This window comes from Onychostruthus taczanowskii, unplaced genomic scaffold, assembly GCF_017590055.1.
Source record: "Onychostruthus taczanowskii isolate IOZ18803 unplaced genomic scaffold, ASM1759005v1 scaffold24, whole genome shotgun sequence".
Taxonomy (NCBI): domain Eukaryota; kingdom Metazoa; phylum Chordata; class Aves; order Passeriformes; family Passeridae; genus Onychostruthus; species Onychostruthus taczanowskii.
In genome coordinates, this window is record NW_024499684.1 from 5,662,381 (window position 1) to 5,683,965 (window position 21,585).

The 21,585-nt window shown below is 36.4% G+C and overlaps 1 protein-coding gene across 1 annotated transcript in view; it reads left to right on the forward strand.

The window, feature by feature from the left end:
- Positions 1-21,585, forward strand: part of NAALADL2 (N-acetylated alpha-linked acidic dipeptidase like 2) — a 218,059-nt gene that overhangs the window by 106,904 nt on the left and 89,570 nt on the right. The window contains exons 6-7 of the mRNA XM_041406077.1: positions 13,863-14,006; positions 21,455-21,547. Of these exons, the coding sequence (XP_041262011.1) occupies positions 13,863-14,006; positions 21,455-21,547 (237 nt within the window). The remainder of the gene's footprint in view (positions 1-13,862; positions 14,007-21,454; positions 21,548-21,585) is intronic.

Below are 21,585 nucleotides of genomic sequence, written 5' to 3' on the forward strand. Positions count from 1 at the left end.
CAACCCGTGGCATGAGATGTGTATCCTTCATAGAACACATTTTGAGTTGCAGCTTGAAAAATGTGATTCCATGCAGAGCCTAAAGAGCTCATTAATATAAAGGACTTCAAGTAAAGGCTTGAAAAAAACCCACAACAATAATTGAGTTATATTGGTGGTTACTTATAGAGATTTGTGTTGATTTTCTAGGAACAGAAGAAAATTGTTTCATTTTATAATACAGTAACCAGAATATAGGAAACCAACACTTATTAGCACATTTCCAAGCAGTGGTAGAAAAACACTTTTCATAGAGGAAACACACTTAAGCTAGAGGTTAACTAGCAAAGTTTGAAATATTTACTTACTTAGAGTAGGAGACAGGAAAGTATTGAATAAATTTAAAAGAAAGTATAATTAAACCAATTAATCTAAGGTAATACCTTATTCTGCTCAATAAGCTCTGATGAGAAAATTATTAAACAAATTTGCATACGTAGAAAAAAATCCGATTTTGACATTAAATTATATAGGTTTATAGATACATGAAGTTTCATCAATACAGGTCTAATACTATCTAATTATATGTACAACAGCATTCTGTAAGGAAGATAAATAATAGCCTGTAGCAAATTCGTATTAATATATTAAGTAATTTGGGTGATTGATTGTTTCAGGTTCCCTTTTTCTGTGTTTTCTCTGAGCCCATTAACACTTCCAGGAGTCAGTGCCGCTTTTTCAACTCCTACTTATAAGTAGGATTGGATTATTGTGAGAAATGAATAAAGTAAGAGGCTGGGTTTTTTTAAAGAAATACTTTCCTTCAATTCTGTGTTTTCTAGCAAATCAGTGCAAGCATCAGTTCTTTTACATATATGTGTCCACTTATTTAAATGTATTTATCATCTTCTCAGCAGCTGGCTTCACTCAGCACTGGTGACTGTGACTGTCAGGAAAGTAATGGAATGTATTTCAATATTCCTCAATATTCCCTCTCTGTACTTCATTCTGAGCTACAATTTCAGTTTATTTTTAGAGATAATCAGGACTCTGAATTGCTTAACAAGATTAAACTGAAATTGAAGAAAATTTAATTTTAATTAAAATAGAGTTGTAGCAAAGCAATAGCTCACACTTTTTCACGTAGTAGATTTTTGCTTGTTACACAGCATTAAATTCCTTTGCCACATAATTATTGTATTGCTCTTTGTGCAAAAGCCACAAGTGAAGTAAAAGCATGGTAGAAAAGATCAACTCTACTTACAGCCTAAAATAGTATTTTTGCCCTCTGGTGTGTTATTACTTAAATATTAGGCTTGTTTACTGCAGTTGAAGTGCAGGCAGTGAAATTGGTATCCTGGTATCAGCCTGTTGTCATGTAAAGGGGCACTTGAATTTTTGCCTTATAATGAGCAGTGATTGACAGCTCAACTGCAAAGCCACTTCTGTCTCCCTGGCTGAAGTGCCCTTATGCACCAGGTTTGAGAATGAGTGTTGACTGCATGGGAAAATCATATTTGATCTTTGAGTGCCTTTAAATATTTGTTTCTGAGCAGAAAAAAGATACGTGAGGGCAAATTTCAACTTTTTTACAGCACTATTGACAGGAAATAGTTTATTATAAAGCTGCAAATGCTAGTTTGCAGTCTTGCATGAAATACAGTACCTGTGACAATAAAGAATGGTGCTACATGGTGTAGAGGCAGTCACAACATGAATCATCTGTCACTTCAGCAAAACAGTGCCAATTGAATTTACAAATGTGGCATCTATTTATTTCTACCAGCCCTGAGAAGGAGACGAAATGAAATGGAAGTGATGATTACTTGTGACACGTTCCTTTTATGAAAATAACTTCTTTAACTCATGTTGTTGCAACAGACCATGTGTTCTTTTTATTTGTGTTTCTTTCAGTGAACCGTATTTCTGTATATTTACTGGGGCTTTTACCTATCAATATGATGGAGTTGTGAGCATCTACTACTTGCAGTAGAGCTGTGGTGGTGGCTCCCCAGATTTGTGTGTCCTTGAGTAACTTCAAGGAAAAAGAACCATGGAACTGAATTGTGGCAGTAAATAGAATCAGAACATAAACAACACTTAGGGCTACATTATCACACATGTTTTGATACAAGTGCTGAATGAACTTTCCAGTAATGATTAAGTGATGTAGGAGGGTGATGCTGTGCCTTTCTCCTTGCAAAAAAATCTTGGTGAGGTTTGTGTTAATACAACAGCACATCAGAGCTGTGCTGCCAGGTGAGATTGGTGTGCCCAGACTGTGCTCTCCAGAAACACAGCACTGGCAGCTGAGGGCTCTGTGGTTCACATGGTGTGTGAGCACACCTGTGTGTTTGCAGGCCATAATAGTCTGTGGAGGCTCTGTGCCATCACTCTGTTCTAGTTCACAGTCACAGGACCAGATAAGACGGAAGAGACCTCCAGCATCATGGAGTCCAACCTTTGACCACCCACCAGGACCATTCAGCACCGTGTCAACTAAACCAGGGCACTGAATGCCACTTCCAGTCAATTCTTGGACACTCCAGGGATGGTGACCCCACCATCCCCATGGGCAGCCCCTTCCAGGGTCTGACCACCCTTTCAGTGAAGAAATTCCTCCTGATGTCCAACTAAAAATTGAACCAGAAGCCTGTATGAGATGATTTTACCATAATATCCAGGCACACACACAAATTATGAGTCCCAAATACTTCGACAATTCAGGTCTATGTCTGTACATCTAACTTCAGACATGTCAAGTCTTCTTGGTGCATGCTGTGGATCTTTGAAACCTTGAATTCCCATTCTTCAGAGACAGATGTAGTCCTTGGGGATGTCAGAGGAGAATAAATTTCAATAGTAAGCTGTTGAAAGGGAGGATGTTTATTAGAACTGTCCACATGTATGAAGTTGTCAAGATGCCACCACTGCAAATATCTGTAACTTTGATGAATAAATGAAACAAGGAATGTTGTGCTTGTTACTAACCTTCAGAACACGCTGGCCCTCTTCTTGGTAGAGTATTTTGCACATAGTTTGATTTGTGTATCTTCCATGGGCCTGCATGTTTTTAAAAAAGTGCCAGGTCCTCTGCAGCTTCAGCTTGTGAAAACAGTTTACTTGCTGCAAGCTCTTTGCTAGTACTTATTGTATTTCAGTAGCACACATTTTATAACAGCCAACAAAATTAGAGGAGAGTTGTGTTCAGTGCTTTAGCTCAGGTGCAGTTGTAATGAAGGGCAAGATTTGCAAAGGCATTTCTGTCCTTGTAGATTTTATGTTGTTCTAGGTATCATTTAAATTTCTTTAAACTTCAGCGTAATGGTCAAAATGAAACCGTTGATTTCTTCTCCACTGCTCTTTTCGGATTCTTCTGACCTATGCTCCCTGTAGAAATAGGAAAAAATAGGGGAATGGATTTCCTGTTGTGGCTGTGACCTGGGTGAGCTCTGCACATTTAACACTGTGGGAAGAAACAAAGGATGGCTCTGTGTCCTTCTGATCCTGTGGCAAGACCTGAGCTGGGAAGGGAATGTTCTCTGGAGGAGCTGTAGAGAGTTTTTTATTCCTCTTAAAAGGAGAAGGGACTTAGGTGAGTCAGGGTAACATTTTGTGTTCATTATAAACTATGCTTTGGGCCTGCCTAGAGAATGGGAAAAATCCATGGAACTTCTCTGCTAATATTTTGCTTCTGAAATGTAATATTTCTGCAAAATAGCACATGTAGAAGCAGAAATATTAGAACGTGATGCCTGTTTTTCAATATTTCGGTTTCGGTCCATAAAGTTCCTGTTGTTTTCCATGTTCATTTTTCATTGTTATAGCACTCTATTTTTTCTTTGCCTTTCCATGTTCTTTATTCTGTTATAGCATTTGGTCTTTTGCAGGTCATTCTATGTTTAAAAACCTGATATCCCAAACACCACTAGCAGGTTCCTTCTGCATTATTTTATATATGAATAAGCTATCAAAAATATTGATTTCCCACCAGAAAAAAACCTTGGCGACACTTTTAAAATTAGTTTAAAATAACAATTCAAATTACAATATACTTATTTTCTGCTGAATTTTACTAGCTAGAATTTGCAATAATCTTCACTGTGTTTGTGGAAATGTTGTTCTTACTATTTAATTTGAAAAATAATCCTAAGTAGCATATTTTAAAAATGCGTGGAGGAATATATGTTTATCACTGATTCATTTAAAACATGGCCTGAAATCCAATATTCTGAAATGCTGCTGCTGCTCTACTTCTTCAACAAGGATTTATTTCTTTCAAGCGTCACCTTATCTTCTGTTTTCTTACAAATTTTCTTTGCTTCTGATCTTCCTGACTCAAATTGTCCTTGAATTTCAGGGAGTTTAAGCTAAACGTTAACCAGCTCCTCAACTCTGTTATTTGAACAAAATTAATTTTTCATGCTCATCTCAGGTTACACAAACTCGTTTGAGAATGCAAAGCTCCTTACAAGAGATGGTTCAGAAATCATTTAGGGCCAAGGGCTGCGTTTGGAGTTGGGAATGAATATGCACAGAAAATGTGCTGTTGTGCACAAAACAAGATCCAGTTCTCCTGGGTGTTTGTAATCGCCTTCTGAAGCTGAATCCAGCAGCAGCACGAGTCAGCATGAACATAATAAAACATTGCAAATACATGAGCAAGTTATTAAGTAAATTAAATACCAGTGTTCATATCTCTGAGGAGCGCTGCAAATAGATTATGGTTTGTTTGTCTCTCTTCTGTAATCCAAGAAATAAACCAAGATGTGTTACAAGGATTTAGATAGATTCACAATTTTAGGAATTTCTGAGCATAGCACTTTTTCCTCTCTGTACTATCAACAGGATTAATGGGGGTCTTGAGAATACCTGTATCTTCATTTCAGGAAACTGTCATTTGAGATTAATTTACCAGGTTATTTCTTTTTGTTCAGTAATTTTAATCAGATTATTACTGGTACATGACCACATATATCTACTTTATCTGATCTTGAGTGTTGAAAGATTAATAAAGATGAACTGAGGACTTTGAACACTTCCATTGCAATCTGGCTTTTTAAAACCACTGATTCTTCTCTGTATTTTTTGATTGGGTGAAAGCCCTTTAGAACAAAATAAAAGCAGATAGAGAGTATATTTTTTAACTTCTTGTATGCCTTTGATGCATATAGTCAGAATTTAATGTGAAAATTACCATCACTGCAGTTCCAATTGCATGCTCTACCAAAACAAATCTAAATGATATTAACATATTTAGCATTGCTAGACATGCATTATTAGTAGATTTATCTTCTTTTAAAAATTTTTTGACATTAATATCATGCAAGTAAAATTAATACTGCAGCTTCTTTAAACTGCTAAAAGAGCAGATGCATATTAATTATTTATCATTTTCAGCCAGAATATTAGAGGCTTTCTTTTCTTAAATGGTTTTCTTGAAGTATGCTGTACTTCTTTTTAAAAACTAGAGAAAAATTGTAATATGAAGATTTTTCTTTTTTTTAAAATTTTTAAGAAGTTTTTGGATTGATGCGCCAATAAGTGTCATCCTGTGTCTGGCCGTGACTTTGGGTCCTAGAGGACATGGGTATCCCCTGGAATTGTGGCTTGGGAACAGGAGGCTTTGGGTTGAATTGCAGGAATTCCTGCCATGCCTTCCATATCCTCATCCCAGCTGACCTCTTCTCTGCTCATTTATTTAAGAGCACTGATTTTTGGAGTGTGCTGATCTGGTTCGTCATGTGGCTCCTGAAACAACTGTGCTGCCACAATTAAACTGTGCTGAAGCCAAAGTGTGGCTTTCAATGGTTACAAACAAATCTGGAAACATGCATCAGAGGTATTTATTACTTAAAAAAAAAGCATCCTGTACCACAGATAACATATGCAATTTTATTTCATGTTGTCCTCCAAATATGTACAGACAGCATGTGATTGTGAGTAATTGCAATGTTCACTACATGCTGTAAACAAAATAATTGTCACCCTAAACCTGTCACTTTCGGTGTTTTCTTACAGATTTTATATCTCCATTCTATTCCTTCCAGAGTACTATAGGGCTTTTATTATTTTTAATAACAATAAATCTCATTATTGTGAGTAAACAGGAATCTCTGCTTGTTCATAATCAGAATAAGCATGGTATATGTTACCTGACGTGTGTTCTGGCAGCTACAAACCTCTTTTGTATAAAGCAAGACCCTTAAATTACTATATTTAGTCTCTGTCATCACTGGAGGAAGGGAAATCTCTGTCAGTGTCTCATTTCCACGTTTGTTGTTTGTTCCACATATGGTGGCCATCACCAAGGTTTAGTTTATGAGGGAACAAGCTCCAAGACCAGTCTGGTAATGTGCCAGAAGTTCCTTATTTTTTGAATGGTTAACAGAAAACATAATTCATGCAGGAGGTTCTGTGTGCCCTCTTTGCTGCTGTGAGCCATGATCCCACTCCCTTGCAGGATACTCCTGCTTGGCTGCCTGGATCAGGAGAGAGAAATTTATTTTTTTCACCCCCCAGTGGAACTGATAACAAATTCCATAATGTGCTTTGCCACTTGAATTGAAAATGTTCTGTAATATATCAGTTTTAAAATCCATCTGTGCCAAGCTTAGTTCATCAGTTTGATTTGTGCTCCCGCCTGCAGACTCACACACACATGAACTTCCCCCCAGATTTCAGTTCAAGAACATCCTATGGCTAATTTTCTGGGAGCAGCAAACAGGTACCTTTCACACATAGGCTTGCAGGTACAGGATTCCTGAAGTAGTTTTCCCTAAGATAAAGATTAAAAAAAAAAAAGTCCAAATATGTGTCTGGTACTTGATAATTTGGATTGTGCAGTTATTCTGAACATCAGAGCAATAGCTTCAAATAGTTCTGCTGAACTCCAGTGGATTAATACCTCTGCATAATTTAGGAAAGTAAAAGGTATCAAATTATTATCCACAACAGGATTTGGATAGAATGGTTGCAGCAGTTTGTGCTCAGCTTTTTAAAAGCTTGATGGTTCTGAGCATTTCCAATTTTTTGAGCACTGATTATTTCCATACACCCCCCTTACTGTGGGTTGTACCTATATCTTGAATTTAATGGCAGTAGAAGATGCTAAGCAGATGTTCTGCTATCAAGGACACCTCAAATAGAATCCAAAATTAAATACAAAAGTACTGAATATGCTGGTTTGAATTCACTATGGATGGAAAACAATAAGTTGTGCAGAAACCTAAATATATGATTATTGGATTTTTAAAAAAAAAATAAGCTTATTTTTAAAGCATCAAGGGATGTTTATTTTCGGTCTTGTAACCCATAAAACTTCTGTCAACTCTTTTAAATATTCACCACCACTGTTAAAATGTTGGGCAGTGTTTTGTTTCTTGGTTTTTATTTTTTTGGTCACATGGCCAAGCCTTATGTCTGTTGGTAGAAAATTTCTTTCACTTCAGTAGTGAGACAGGCATTTGGTAACACAGGAAAACCTGAGAATTGTCTTGTCCTTTCTCTCCTGTTACATTCCATTGTTAGTAGAACATAAAAACGTGTTTTACCTATTTGAAATGTGCGGAAGAAATGTTCTTTCCTTTTTAAAACTTAGTGGTTACACAATTGTAGGATACTTAAAAAGGAAAAATTTTACTTCATGTCAGTTGGTGGGGAAATGTTACATAATGTTGCTCTATTTTGGCCACTTCTATGTCATTTTAATTATCAGCCACCACAATGAGCTAAGTGGAAATGGGGATTCAAAATGGTGAGAGCACTGGGGAGTGTTGTTTGGTTTTCTTTTTCTTCTTGCCATTTTATTAAATATTCTCAGAAAGGAGCAGGGAAATTAGTGAGATGGTTTTGCATCAGTGTGTCAAAGCAGTTTTACTTTTACGCAATGCACGTGTTGCTTTTTATTCTTTGTATCTTAAAAAGAAACAAGAGTGACAGTATTTTTAAAGTACATTAAGTAGGCATTAAGACAAGAGTGATTTTCAGTGAGAGAAAGGGATGGTGTTTTTTTTGTCTTTTATGGTGGTTAAGCACATTTCTTATGAGGGAAGGAAAAATGACAGCAAGTTCTGGAGGATTTGGGTATTTTTCATATTAACTATAGAATATTTAGATTTATTTTTAAGGATGGCAAAAATCTGTTTAAAGAGACAGTCTTGAGTAATACATACACAGATTTGCATCCACTCTGTTGACAAAATGTTATGTAAACAGAATGGAGTGAATATATTCTTTAAAGCAAACCAGTATTTCTGTGGGGTTCTGGTTTTCTCTGTGTATCAGTGATGTATTATTATTATTGTTATTATTTGGGGAGTTTATCACAGGTGGTATGGTATCTTCAGTTTTCTTTTAAACGTTTTGTTAAGTCCTAACATCATGAGAATGTGACTTTAAAAAAAAAAGGTATTATAAAAAATTCTTTTTAACTATCAGCAATGCTAAGAACAAATTGCAAAATGTGTTTTAGATCCTTTCTGAAAACTCTTAGTTTCTCTTCGAGGTGATGCTCACTGCCTTTCAGTTTTATATTTTCTGTAAATGTGCATAAACCTTTCACAGGCACAGCCATCCTCCTCACCCACATCTGCAATCACTACATAGTTCTGAGCATCCCCTGTCCATTTGTGGCCATGCATCCTGAAATGCAAGCTGCCACACAGTGCTGTTGTGATTCATCATCTCATGCTCCATTGCCTGTAAAGCTGCTTTGAAATCTTCTGGCTGTTGGTAAAATCCCTGGTTGCAGAATTTCAAACTTTTTTTTTTTTTTTTTTTTTTTTTTTTTTTTTTTTTTTTTTTTTTTTTTTTTTATGAAAGAGAAGCAAATGTTTTTCTCTTCCTCCATATTTCTACCAGTGGTTAGTGAAGCAAAGCACTTCAAAACTGGCATATGTTCCACTTTGCAATTCTAGTGGATCATTCATAGAGAAGTGAATAAAGACATAGCAGGAAACTGCTTGTTACCAGTTCTGCTCTGTAGGCGCCTGCTCCAGATTCTGCTCCTCTTGAGTAATTTTTTTCTGAGACAGGTTTTTTTTGTTTGTTTCTTTGTTTGCTTTTTCTTTTCCTAGCTGAAATATGAAAGTTTGAAGTTATGGTCTTCTCCTTGGCATTAATAAAATCCATTCATACTTCCATTTCAAACACCTTGGACTGTTTTTTGTTAGAGGAACAGGTCTCTGTTAGACTAAATATGCAGAAAAACCTTCATGTGACTTTGGTGAGCAGTTGGGGAGTGCTTCCCCAGAATTTCCTGTTCATAACTGCTTGCAGAACAGCATCAGTTTTTCTGGGTCAGTATTCTGACTATATCAATTTTCAGCAAGAAATAACAGCTAGAATGAGTTTCTTTGCTCAAAGAGAAAATTTAGGAAGGCAAAAAATATGTCAGTGACTTTGAGGTAGCAGGTGAGTCTAGCAGAGATTAAATGAGATGTGTAGGTTTAATTGAAGGCTGCTTTTTTGAGTTAGAAGAGTCTCTCTTAAAAATGGATGTGGGGACAGCATTGCAAGCTGCTGTAGATGAAGATTTAATCAAGTAGCTGCTGCTTAGCAGAATTATGGTGGTGTAAGGTCAGTACCCAGAGCCTTCCTGTAGTAGGTGCTGCTCAGCTCCTTGCAGCTTCTATCTTTAGTTAGATAAAAGCCAGAAAAAACAGATAACCTGACGTTTCAGAGAAATAGAAACAGATCATTGTGACTGGCTGCAGGACAGCCAGTGGGAGCTAACAGCTGTTGGATGTTACCAGCAAAGATGGAGGGAAGCTGGGTAGGAGTTCAAAGCACAAATAACATAAATGTCTATGACATGTCAGTTTATACATCTTTGGGTTTGTCATGCTTAATACAAGATCAAGTGCTGACAAAGGACAGTGCAGAATGTGCCCTGGGAATGAATAAATGTAGGAATGCCTCTTTCATAGGAATGCATTGCACCAACTATTCACTTCAGGAACTGAGTGACAGAATCATCTTATTTGACCAAATGCACACTATTCTGTCTTTTATGCTTTAATTTATTCCCATCACGAGCTGTGAAGTCCTGCTTGGAGTGTCTATTTTCAGCATAAAACTGTTTGTCAAATTTCTATTAAGCTTAAGGTGAAAAATTAATGAGCCATTCACTTCAGATATTTCAAAACTAATAGTGCTGTATTATTAATGCAGCAGAAAGTCAAAGACGTGGGTATGTACAATTATTGCTTGGTGTTCACTCAGACTACTTTTTTCTGTCTTTGTTTTTGGGGGAACATCATTAAAACAGTGTTTTAGGTCATAGAAGTAATTATTTTGATGAATTCTGTCGGTAAGCTTTTTTGACAAAAAATTGTTAACTTTTTGTTTTATCTGATCCTGTCAGAAGGTGCCTTGAATAAACACAAAATGGTGAAATACAATGTTCTATCCAATCTTCCTTTGAATCTGGAATTTAAACAAAAATGAACAGAAAGTTGATTCATATAACACAAAGCTTCTTAGAGAAATGCAAATAAAAGACTATTCACATAATACTGAGGAAGCTGTGGGTGAGCAATTATTTTGGGCTAGAGAAGTCTGACATTGTGACTAACTCTGATTTTTCAGTCTTCAAAAAGTCACAGAAATGATGATAAAATTGTACCTTGGCTCAGAACTGAATAGGGTGTAGTGGACAGGTGTTACTGTTAAATTCAGAAATGTCAGAGCACGTTGTCAGTAGCAGTAAGTTAAGTGATGGAGCACTGTGAAATGCTGGGCTGGGGGAGTGTGTCCCAGGCTGAGCAGTGTGGAAACTGGTGCTCAAGGTTTGTGCTTGAAAAAGAAAACACAAACCACGGTCACTGCAGAAGTAGAAATTCAGGACTTGCTTTCTGTGCAGAAACTTTCTAAAGATTGCCTCTTTTTTGTGCTCCTAAAATTAACTTAAAAATTGATTTTTGTGTTTTCCTCCTCGCTTTACAGTAAGTTCCCCAGGGACTTTCTGAAATTAATAGTGGTTCTAGGCCTGGCAGAGTTACATTGTTAGACTTGCAGAGAAGAAGGAATTCTGCTTCTTGGAAGAGTTTCTTGCTATAAAACTAAATTTCATTAGAAGCAAAATGTCAAATTTAAATTATCCTTCAAGCATTTGTTGTTCCCAGAGATGCTGAAGGGCTTGGCATCCAGCAATAATCCCCAAGTTCTTTTAATGTGTTGGTTTATTTCTGAAGTTACTCTGCACTGTTTCACTGTCACTACAGCACCAAGCCCATGAGTATTTTAAACCTGAATGATTAGGCTTTAAGTAGCAGCCCTTGAAATCTCCAGGTTTTTAAATGTGCACTGGAGAGATTGGTCTTGGATTGGTTCACTGTGGAAATCTGGTCATGATGCACATTGCTTTCCTCAGCCTCCTTAACAAGTGGCAATTAATAAATGCCTGGAAGAGGGAAGGAACTTGGGGTTTTTTTTTTGGTTTTGGGGTTTGTTTTTTTTTAAGCATTTTTAATATTATTAATATTAATATTCCAATAGTAGTTTTTTCTCTGTTATTAGTTCATCAGGTTTAGTTACTAGAGAATTTTACAGAATTTAGTTCTGGAAAAGATGTCAAGAGATCATCTAATGTAGCACCATCCCTCAGGGAGGGCATCAGCCATATCTGCATCATTCCTGACAGATGTTTGCTTACACTTTTCTCTAAAAATATTTCAGTTTAAGAGATTTTATCACTTGCCTAGGCAAGTCTTTATGAATTCCTCCTATTAGAAAGTTTTTCTTCCAGATAAATCTGCCCAGATAACTTAAATCTGCCTTTCTAAGGATGTTTTTTCCTTTTTCTCCCATGCTTCAAACTCCATCTTCTGTTGTGAAATGATTCATTTTTAAATATGGAGGGGTTTCTCCTGTAAGGTGTTGTTGAAAGTGTGTCTTTCACAGGTTATTCAGGTGTGAAGCTCAAGTTGTGAGTAACTGGAGAAAGGAGAGATTTTTCTCATCTGAAGCGTTTTGAGCTTCATTGCCCCTGTAATACAGTCTGCAGATTGACAAACACTGGACAGAAAATAATGTCTCAATTGCACATCTCTGATGGACTTTTTGGGATTCTTTTTGAGTGCAGAAACAGACTCTCAAAGCTTGACCGAACTGATTTTGCCATCACTTTACTGAAGTGACAACTCTAAGAGATTTTGAGCCCAGACCAACTTTGATGAAACAAAGCTTTTTTTTTTAAATTATATTTTGAACCATCTTTACCTTTCCACCTAAAAATTTGTCTGATACTTTCAAACTGAGCACTGATCGCCTTGCCACTGAGTGTTAAAGGTGAACAACACCTTTTGTTTTTCCATAATGAAATGATACAGTTTTGATCAATTTTTTCATTAGGAATAAAAGTTTACTATAAAAAGTTTCATGAGTTTCTAGAAAAAAAATAAATTAAAATTAAGGATGTATCTAGATTTCTTTTTTTTTTATATACTGTGTTTCAGTAACAACAGTCCTGATAGTAGTTCCATAGAAAATAATTTAAAACATGCTGCTGATTGCTGATAGCTTCCTCCCCTTGTGCCTGCAGTCCCAGGGAATTTAAAGGATGCTTTTGGGTAGTAAAGAACTCAGTGCTGACAGGAAATACAGTGTTTGTTTCACAGAGGTCTCGGGGAGAAGCCTTGTGTTCTGAATCTCTGGTTGAAGGTTTGGGCACGATTCAGCAGGGGCAGGTACACGGTGAGGCTGTGCAGGTTGTGTCAGAGCTGTGTCCTTCCTGCCCAGGCTATCAACCTCCCCTCCTTTTCCGTGCTGGGCTTTCCATCTGCCAGAAGTGTTCCTGCTTTCCATGGGAAGAGATGATCCCCATATTTGTTGTGATAAGGCACGAAATGATGACACAGACACTGCTGCTCTCGAGGGGAACAAAAAAGAAGAAGAAGAACTTTATTTTCTGACTCCAACATTTATAGTTTTCCAAAGGTGACAGTGGATTGGAGGGTGACAGTGCCACCTCTCCAGTGCCACTGGACAGACCAAGAGTCCATCGATTCTCTCCACCTCCATGAAAGAATGCAAAACATAAGTTATTTACAGAACTGTGTGTGAGAAAGTTTGTTGAAAGAATGTAAACATCAGAAGGCTTAACAAAGTCTTACAAAATCAGGGCGACACATATTAGGCCAGCTGAATGAGCTGAGGAAATAGCTGTTCTTTCCTGAAGTGTTTCAGAGCGTTTCTGTGTGCGAAGTTAGGTTTTTATTTTTCCCCACAGTTCTGTCAGTTGGTCTCCCAAGATTTCTCATTATCTCATCTGAAACATTTCCGTGGTCAGGTGTTAGACAGGCAGGTGTATGCAAACTCACTTTTTTTTCAGTTAAAGGGAGATTTTAATACTTTTCATGAAACTACTGACATTGAGATGTTTCTGCTATGTCTGCTTAAGATGTTTCACCTGTAAATGAAGTATTCTGATGCTTTCTGATCCATACCTTTCTCCACTCAATGTGCCTGTTTAATACCTTCTTATTCCAGACCTCCTTCAGCTGTTCAGTTTTTACTTGAATTTGAAAGTTATTGCTGATCAGTTCTTCCATTTTTCAGTGATTCCTTTAACTACACACCAATTTAATTTGTTGTGTTTAATTTACAATCTAATATCTGCTCAGATTCATTTAACAGTTTCTTTCTTGTGGAACTATTGCCCAGATGCCATAATAGGTACATGTAATTTTGTAATTGATGTTCTTGCAGAAGCTTTTTAATTTATTTTTTTTTTCAGTATAATAAGCACAGAACAACAGCTGCTTATCTAAATCATTTGTTTTAAGTTGTGTGGTAGAGATTTGCATTTTTGTGTTTGGTTTATGAAGGAGAAAAATCTAATTTTCATTTACTAAATTGCTCTTCCCTTTATGTCTCTTAAGATGGAAGCTACAGGCAAAATCGACTGAACCTCACAACACTGTTGGTACAACCAATTTCTGCAGTGTTTGCCAGAAAACTTCTTTCCCTACCTGAGGACACTTCCCAAAAAGACAGGTGTGCACCCCTCCAACTGCCAGCTGCAGGTAATGCTTTTCAAATACACTTCACCTATGGGATGTTCCTCTTGGACTCCAAAGCCACTTTCCACAACTGTACAACCAAGGTTTAGCTGATTATGGATGTGTTTTGCTTAGATGCTTTCTAGAAGTGGCTATGAGCAGTCTGCTCTTAAAATCTGATAGATGGTAGTTGTGGTTTAAAAAAAAATAGTGGAAGACATTGAGCACTAATTCTTAATATTGACTTAGAACCTCCTCTGTGTAGATGCCATCACTAGGGAGGTTTGTAGTGCTGCAGTATGGTTTGTTAGGCTTTCTTGTACTGCTAATAATGTGATTTAATATTAAGACATCAGTAACTATATTATTCTTTGGGGATTTTTTTTCTGTTTCTGTAATAATAACACTTAAATTCTGAATGTGTCTTTGTGTTCCTTAATTTGTATATGCTATGGAATAAACAGTGTATTGTGGCCTGAACCCTCAGGCAGCTTTTTCTCCCAATTTTCACCAGGAAAACAGGCATCATGATAAGAGCAATATACCTTGAGTAGAGCCAGATGAATGCATTCATACTATCTCCTGAGAAATGATGCCATTAACAAAGTCAAACATATTATTGCTTGAAAAAACTTATTGCTGATATAGGAAAGGGGAAAAAAAACTAAGACTACAGTCTCCCTCCAGCACAGTGTTTCACCAGAACATCTTTCGGAGAACATTCTAGATGAGGTGCATGTTTAAACAGTAATTCTTCAGTAAACAGTCTTCAGTTTTGTTTTGTACCTCTCCATCTTTCACCAGAAAAAAAAATGGTTTATTTCACTATAATGCCCATTTAATTGAATTGATTTGAAACTGTGGTCTTGGAAAGGAGGAGGCAAATTTAATTTAGCCACTGTATCCTGTGCTACACACAGTGATGATAACAGTAAAAACAAATTTTAAGGGCAACCAATGTAGTATCATGTGCTGTATCCCTTGTTTATTGCTTTTGGAAAGTTACTGTGGAACAGGAATACAATACAACAAGTCATAAAAAAGGTTGATTAATTTTATGACTTGTGTTAGCATTTGTAGTTATACATACTAAAAAAAGGAAGGCAGAAGACCTCATGCTTCGTGGCTTAAGCTGTTGTAGTTAGGCAGGACAATTGTTCTCCATGCATGGCTGACTAGATTTTTTTTTAAATGAACTTTTAATTTTAAAAATTATTGTCCCCACAACAAGTAGAAAAGGGGAAAAGGCCATTTTGGAAGGAACGAGTGCTTAACCATTCCAGGTAGGCTGCATGAAGCTTGTTAGTATTGAAGGAATTTTCAACAGCTGAAGCGCCTGGAGCAAAGCCCGAATTTGGGCTGGAAAATGACATTCATTTTAGAAAGATAAAAGGCTGCACCATGTCTGTTTTTCAAAAAGATTTTTCTGGAGGCTGCAGGACAGAATCACCCTAAAGGGCAGCTTATTCTGCTTTTTCTGTGACAGGTGTGGCATGTCTGTTTTTTTTCCCTGAGAAGACAGGAATTCTGTGAGAGGAGAATTTCTGGGAAGAAAGAATATTCCAAGCCAGCAGTCTAGTGAGAGCCAGTCCGTGTCTGGTTTTCTCTGAGTGAACACAACAGCTTGTGTGTGATTTCATGTAAAGCTTCTGAACCACAGTAATCCACAGGGAATTTTTTTTAAAGTTTTTATTTATTGAAAAAATAGGGACTACAAGAGGGAAGCCTTGAATAATTCTGTAATGTATTATAGTTTTTTCTGAAGTAATGGTGAAGCTGTTGATGTTCTGGAGCACAGAGTGTGCTGTTGTTCAGTAGCAGCCTTAATAGAAGAGATAAAAGCCTGGTCTCATGATAAAAAATGGTGTGTAACATTTTAATACTGGTAATAGCTAAAGAGATAATGCTGATGACATCAAGGCATTAGAGAAGAGCAAAGGTTGAATTTGCAGTCTTCCTGTTGATTTGAAGAAGCTTAAGAGAGAGATTTCACTTCTGATGTAGGACTCATCACTTATCTGTCAAAAGAGGTGAATGAGCAATTCAGATGATTGGTTGGCTTGAAATTTGTTAGGATAAAATGATCATCATTCTCTCATCATTTTGTTTCAAAAAGCTGAACAGCAGATTCATCAGTAATGATTAAACATTTATATATAGTTTTCTCACATTGCTGCTTTTTTCCCTTAGCCATGCAGTTTTCAAGAGACAAAATGTGACAGAGGGAGTGGGAGGATGGAGGCAAACATCCCACACAGATTGAGTGCTCAGGACCTACAAAGCAAATAGTGGGAATTGAAGTCAGCTGTTAATTTGGTGTTAGATGAAGTCAGTAATTAGATTTGCTTTTTGTTTGGTGTGGTACATTATTGTTAATCCTCATTAATCTGAAATTCCATGCTCCCGTGAACTTTTTCCCAAAGATAGGCAATTAGAAGGAATTTCAGAGTGAACTTTTATAGAGAAACTGTAAACTTTTGAAGCTTTCTTTTTTTTTTACAAAATCTTACTAGGACATTTGCTAGAACATTTTGAAGGTTGTTGTAAAACTAGAGCACTCCTGTAAACATAAATGAGGGAAGTCTTGCTGTGTACAGTGAACTGCCTTTGTTGCTGTTAAGTGTCCCACTATTTGGGAGATTGCAGTAATGTACAAATTACCCTTTTTCAATTAAACTCTTGAGTATTTAATGTAAATCTATCTAATAGCAATTCATTTACAAAGTGTTTTTTGACACTAATGACCATATACTTTGGTTTGAATGGAAATCCTGGAAGCCTGCTGTTTAAACACATCAGTGTTATGTGTGTAATTTTTCCCTTTGGTTTTAAGTGTCAATTTTCATACTCAACCTGATTGTCTGAAAAGAGAGAAGGTGAGAAAGATCCAGGATTTCAGTAGTGATCAGTCTCCAGGTGTCTGGGGCATCCTCCTCTTCTGTGGCTCATCCTTTTCTTCCATTCTTCTCCACGTTTATGTTGCTGGTCACTCTTGGAGATAAGGACTGGATGGTCACTTGGTGTGACCCACAATGGCAGCTCAGTTGGTAAGAAGTGTAAATGCAAGTGATCTCACTTAAACATCCCACTTCTTATCTCCTCCTAATGCCTTTTCCTGTGCAATAGGTGTAATTTTTTTATACTTCTAAAATTATAAAGGCAAGGCATGAATAGTTTAAGTAACTTGAATGATATCAAACACTGTGTGAATAATAGAGCCAGGTACACAAAGACTCCCAGCATTCTGCTGCAGACAGTAAAATTACTCAGATCAAAATGCTTTTCTAGGTAGAATCTTTTGATCTTTTGTAACCTTTTTTTAGTCTACAAAATGCAGTCACTGATCAATAGTGAATCATCACAGTGACTGCAGCGCAGAGCTCCGTTGTAGGCTGCAAACAAATCTACCTCCTCTGACAAAATGGGTGAGTGGAACAGATAACCAGAACTGACTGTTACTGGAAAGGTTTGTAGCACAACACAATGAATTTTTATGAGACTTTGAACATCTATTTTATGTAGTGCCACGTGTCAGATGTTCATTATACTGAGTTTATAGTCAGCTCTGATCATGTGAAATTTGAATCATTAATTATACGAAAAGAATAATTGGAAGAGTCTGTTACTTTCCATATTATACGATTCTCATCCAAGATAAATAAAATTCTTTGCCAAGTGCTGCACTAGTGCAAATCAAACCTGTCTTCTTTTCAGTCAGAGGAAGGGCATGGAGTGATAAAGTGACTATCTCCTCCTGTTAAACTACAGCCTTGTGATAATATTATATGTGTTTCTCCTTCATAGTTTGCTACCTGTCAGAGGAAATAAAGACTCCCATATTTAATAAACTCTGTCTGGGCCATCTCACACTGTGATATCAATATGCAAACAATACCATAATTTCTGGGGATTTGGACTATGCTAAACATGAATCCAAAGAAGAAAATAGAGAAAGATGCCAGCAGATTGTGTGGCAGTGCATGTTACTGCATCTACCAAATCTGGAGTCATTATACATAGCAGTAGAAATATAACAAAGTTCAGCAGATGTCTCTTACTGGCATTTGAAAGAAGAACAAATTAAATAGGGAGCTCTGATCTAATTCAGACATCCTGTATATGAAAACTTACAGACATTTATACCAATACTCTCAGATTTTCTTTTCATGATCACTTTAAATTCTGTTCCTTTTTTAAACAGAAGTTCATGAGAAGAATTAAGCATGAACAGTGTGAAGCATTTTTTATATATCTTCCCTCTACTCCCAGCTGAAGCCTCAAGAGTTTTTCTACCAGAATTGTAAATTACCAAGATATATTTTCAGAGTTCTGTTCTGCCCCAGTGTTCTCCTCTGTGATGCTTTGCTTTTGATTGCTATAAAGCAGGTAAAGAAAGAAAGTAGTGTGAGGTTATGAAATTCAACTCTACCATCTGAAGCATTTTCAACTCTCTTTGATGTTGACTGTGACACATTTATTCTGTATCACATTAGACCTTCCTAGTTTAAAGCCTCCTTAAAGGACTTTATTCTAGGCATTTCTTATTTCAAAAACTCTTCATCTGAAGAGTTTTATTTCTGGATTCCTCATTGTAGGTCAAAAAAGATGATGATCAAATACCAAGGAGTTTATTCATTATCTTCTTCATACTAAGATTAGACTTAGAGACTCAAGATCTATGAATATTTGTTCAAAAAGGAGAATATGTTGTCACTTGGCTACATGGTTGACTAATCAAATAGAAATATATTAGGGAAAAATATTAGAGATACCATATTAGAGATACCAGATTTAGATAGTGTATTGTTTATACACAAAAAAAAAGTGAAGGCTTTTCATTACAAGGACATCTGGACTAGGAGTTCTGACATATTCCTGTACAAATAGTTTTATACCTCAACAATACTGTACGTTGCATAGATTCAGTATTGATTTTTGCATATGTAATTTTATAGTATCACACAATATTTTTCTGAGATTATATACATTATTAAGTAGTAATAATGGCAGTTATTTGGTATGAGACAATTTAAAAGTTCCAGGTCAGGAAATAACTAACTAACTAACTAAATAAAACCAGTAAATATGTTTGTGTTCTTCTATCCCAGAAGTAGCTTTCTGCTTACATGAAGACAGTGTTTCCTGAATATTGTGAAGGTAAAGTCTCCTCATAGCTTTTCAGAGAGTATAGGAAAGAAAAAAAAAAAAAAAAGGAGAAAGTTGTCAAGATCCTTAAAATACAGCATTAGGACAAGAGGTTTGTTGTCAGAACTGTTTAGAGGGGATTAAATTTTGCTTCTGCTGTATACTCTAAAGAGCAGTTTCTGCCTTTCATCTGGTGTTCTAAGCCCTTAAGCCCAAGTCACTTTAAGCTGACTACTGTGTTACATGACTATTAACTGCAGTGTCTGATTGGAGAATGTGGGTATTGCCAGAAGTTAATTTTCTGTGTCTTTATTGTCAGTTAGAGACTGGATAGCTGATGTTGGTTAAGGAAAAACAGTGAAGTCAGTTGTCTTTAAAAGGATTTATCTACTTTTTGTCTGAGACTGGGCCTAAAGGAACAAACATCTGAAGTGTTGTAGGAAAAGGAAAGGAAATCAGTTTTGACTTTAAAATATGTTTTTTTAAGAAGAGTAAATTGGCTCTAGAATGGTTGTGGGTAAGAAACAACAGCAAGAAGTAACTTGCATAGTTTAGATTAAATTTGAGCTCCTTAACCAACATAGATGGCTTGAGCTGTTTTCACATGTTTTAAAACAAGAACCTTTGGGAATCCTTTGGACTATTTTTTTCATGATTTTTTTTTAAATTCTAAAATATCTGTGGATTTATTGAACAAACAATTAATTTACATGGCACTAATAATAATTTTAAAATACAGTAACTTAAACCAGAAGAGCAAAGTTAATTACGTGACAAATAAAAATATTAATGTGCTGTGACTGGTTGTTGCAAAGTCATGTGCCAGGGTTTATTTTTAATTAACTGCTTGGTTTGCATTTTCTTTACTGGTTTGTTCAAGCAAAACCAGAATTGTCATAGAGAAGACACATCTGTTGATAACTGAAGAGGTTTTGTCTGAATAAAAAATAGAATAACTATTGTTAATTCATTTTTTAAACAAACACTAGCAGTTCACTTTTTTAAAAAAATACCAATGAAGACAAGTGAATTAAAATATACTGTATTTTATTTTAAGAACATTTTGAGGTAAATTTACTGTATGAACCAGCAAATGAACCCTGAAGAACAGTAACCATGTGTTGTTTTTGTTTCACCTGTTGCAGTAAACTCCCCACTCGCATGTTCTGTGCACTTCGGGAAACAAAGCCTGGGAAGAAACTGCTAGAAATAGATCCATGGGAGGATAGTGGCCTGGGACATAGAGCAAAATGATCTGTGGAGTATTTTAATTGTGGTCTGTGGCAGCTGGGATATGGACATGGGAGGAATTGTGTCCCAGGGATGCTTCAAGCACAGTGCTGCCACAGGGGTGGAGAATTCATGGATGGAGGAGAATCCCCCTGCAGGTCTGGGCTCGGGCACTGCTGCTGCTTGTTGAGTTCAGGCAGTTTAAGACATTTTCATTTCTCTTGGATAGAAGCTGTGACCTTTCAGATGAGCTGGATGTTCACACGGTCTGTTTTCATGCAAATGAAATATTTGGAAGGTGTCAGCAGCTCCCCTTCGGTGGTTGTTTGGTTTCCACTGTCACAAACTGCAGGAACTCCTGTGGTTACTGTGTCCCACCTTCTTTTAATCTGTTTAAACTCAGATATCTGCTCTACTCTGGCTTTATTCTGTGCTACAGTCTCAAATGGCACGGCAGTCCTGGCAAGTTCCTTACATTTTAGCAGCTTTTGAAATAGTTTTGCCTTTGTACTTGCACCATTTCCTCATCTGATGCCAGCTAAGCCAAAAACCCTGGCTTCTGTTGGCATATGTTCACAAGAACATCATCAAAGGCTGTGCTGGCAAAGCTGTGGGGAGGTCTGACTGCTCCCATATGATTTAACACAGGGGCTTTTCTCCAGAAGAAAATGTAATATAAACCAGGTATAATTTTGTGAATGTTATTGACAGATTGACCTAGGTGAAGGATTAGGTGAGAAAAACCCATGAAGTTTAAGGCAGATTTTGTGATCACAGAGTTATGTAAATCCTACTCTTAAAAATTTTCTTTTTCTGTTTTATTCTGACAGAATTTATTGAGTGAATTCAATGATCTTTTAACTCAAAGAGTGGAGATCTCTTTTGAGATTCCATCTTTGAATCATGCTGCTAAAATAAGGCTAAGAAAATAATGTCGTATTTCATGTTTTAATCTGTGGTTCCTATTCAGGTTTGGTTTTTAACCTCATGTTAAATTCTTTTTTTTTTAATGTACGTGGAATTCATGTCTTTGGCCTGTACATTTATTGACTGGGTAAATAAGTTCAACATTTTCTTTTTTTTTAATCTTTTGACAGTCAAAAAAACTATCAGTCTGAACATTCAGTCTGTCACAACTTACAAGACAATTTCTAATGTCATTGGATATCTAAAAGGAGCTGTATTTCCTGGTAAGTATCCCTTTGTCATTTGTATTGATTATTTTTTT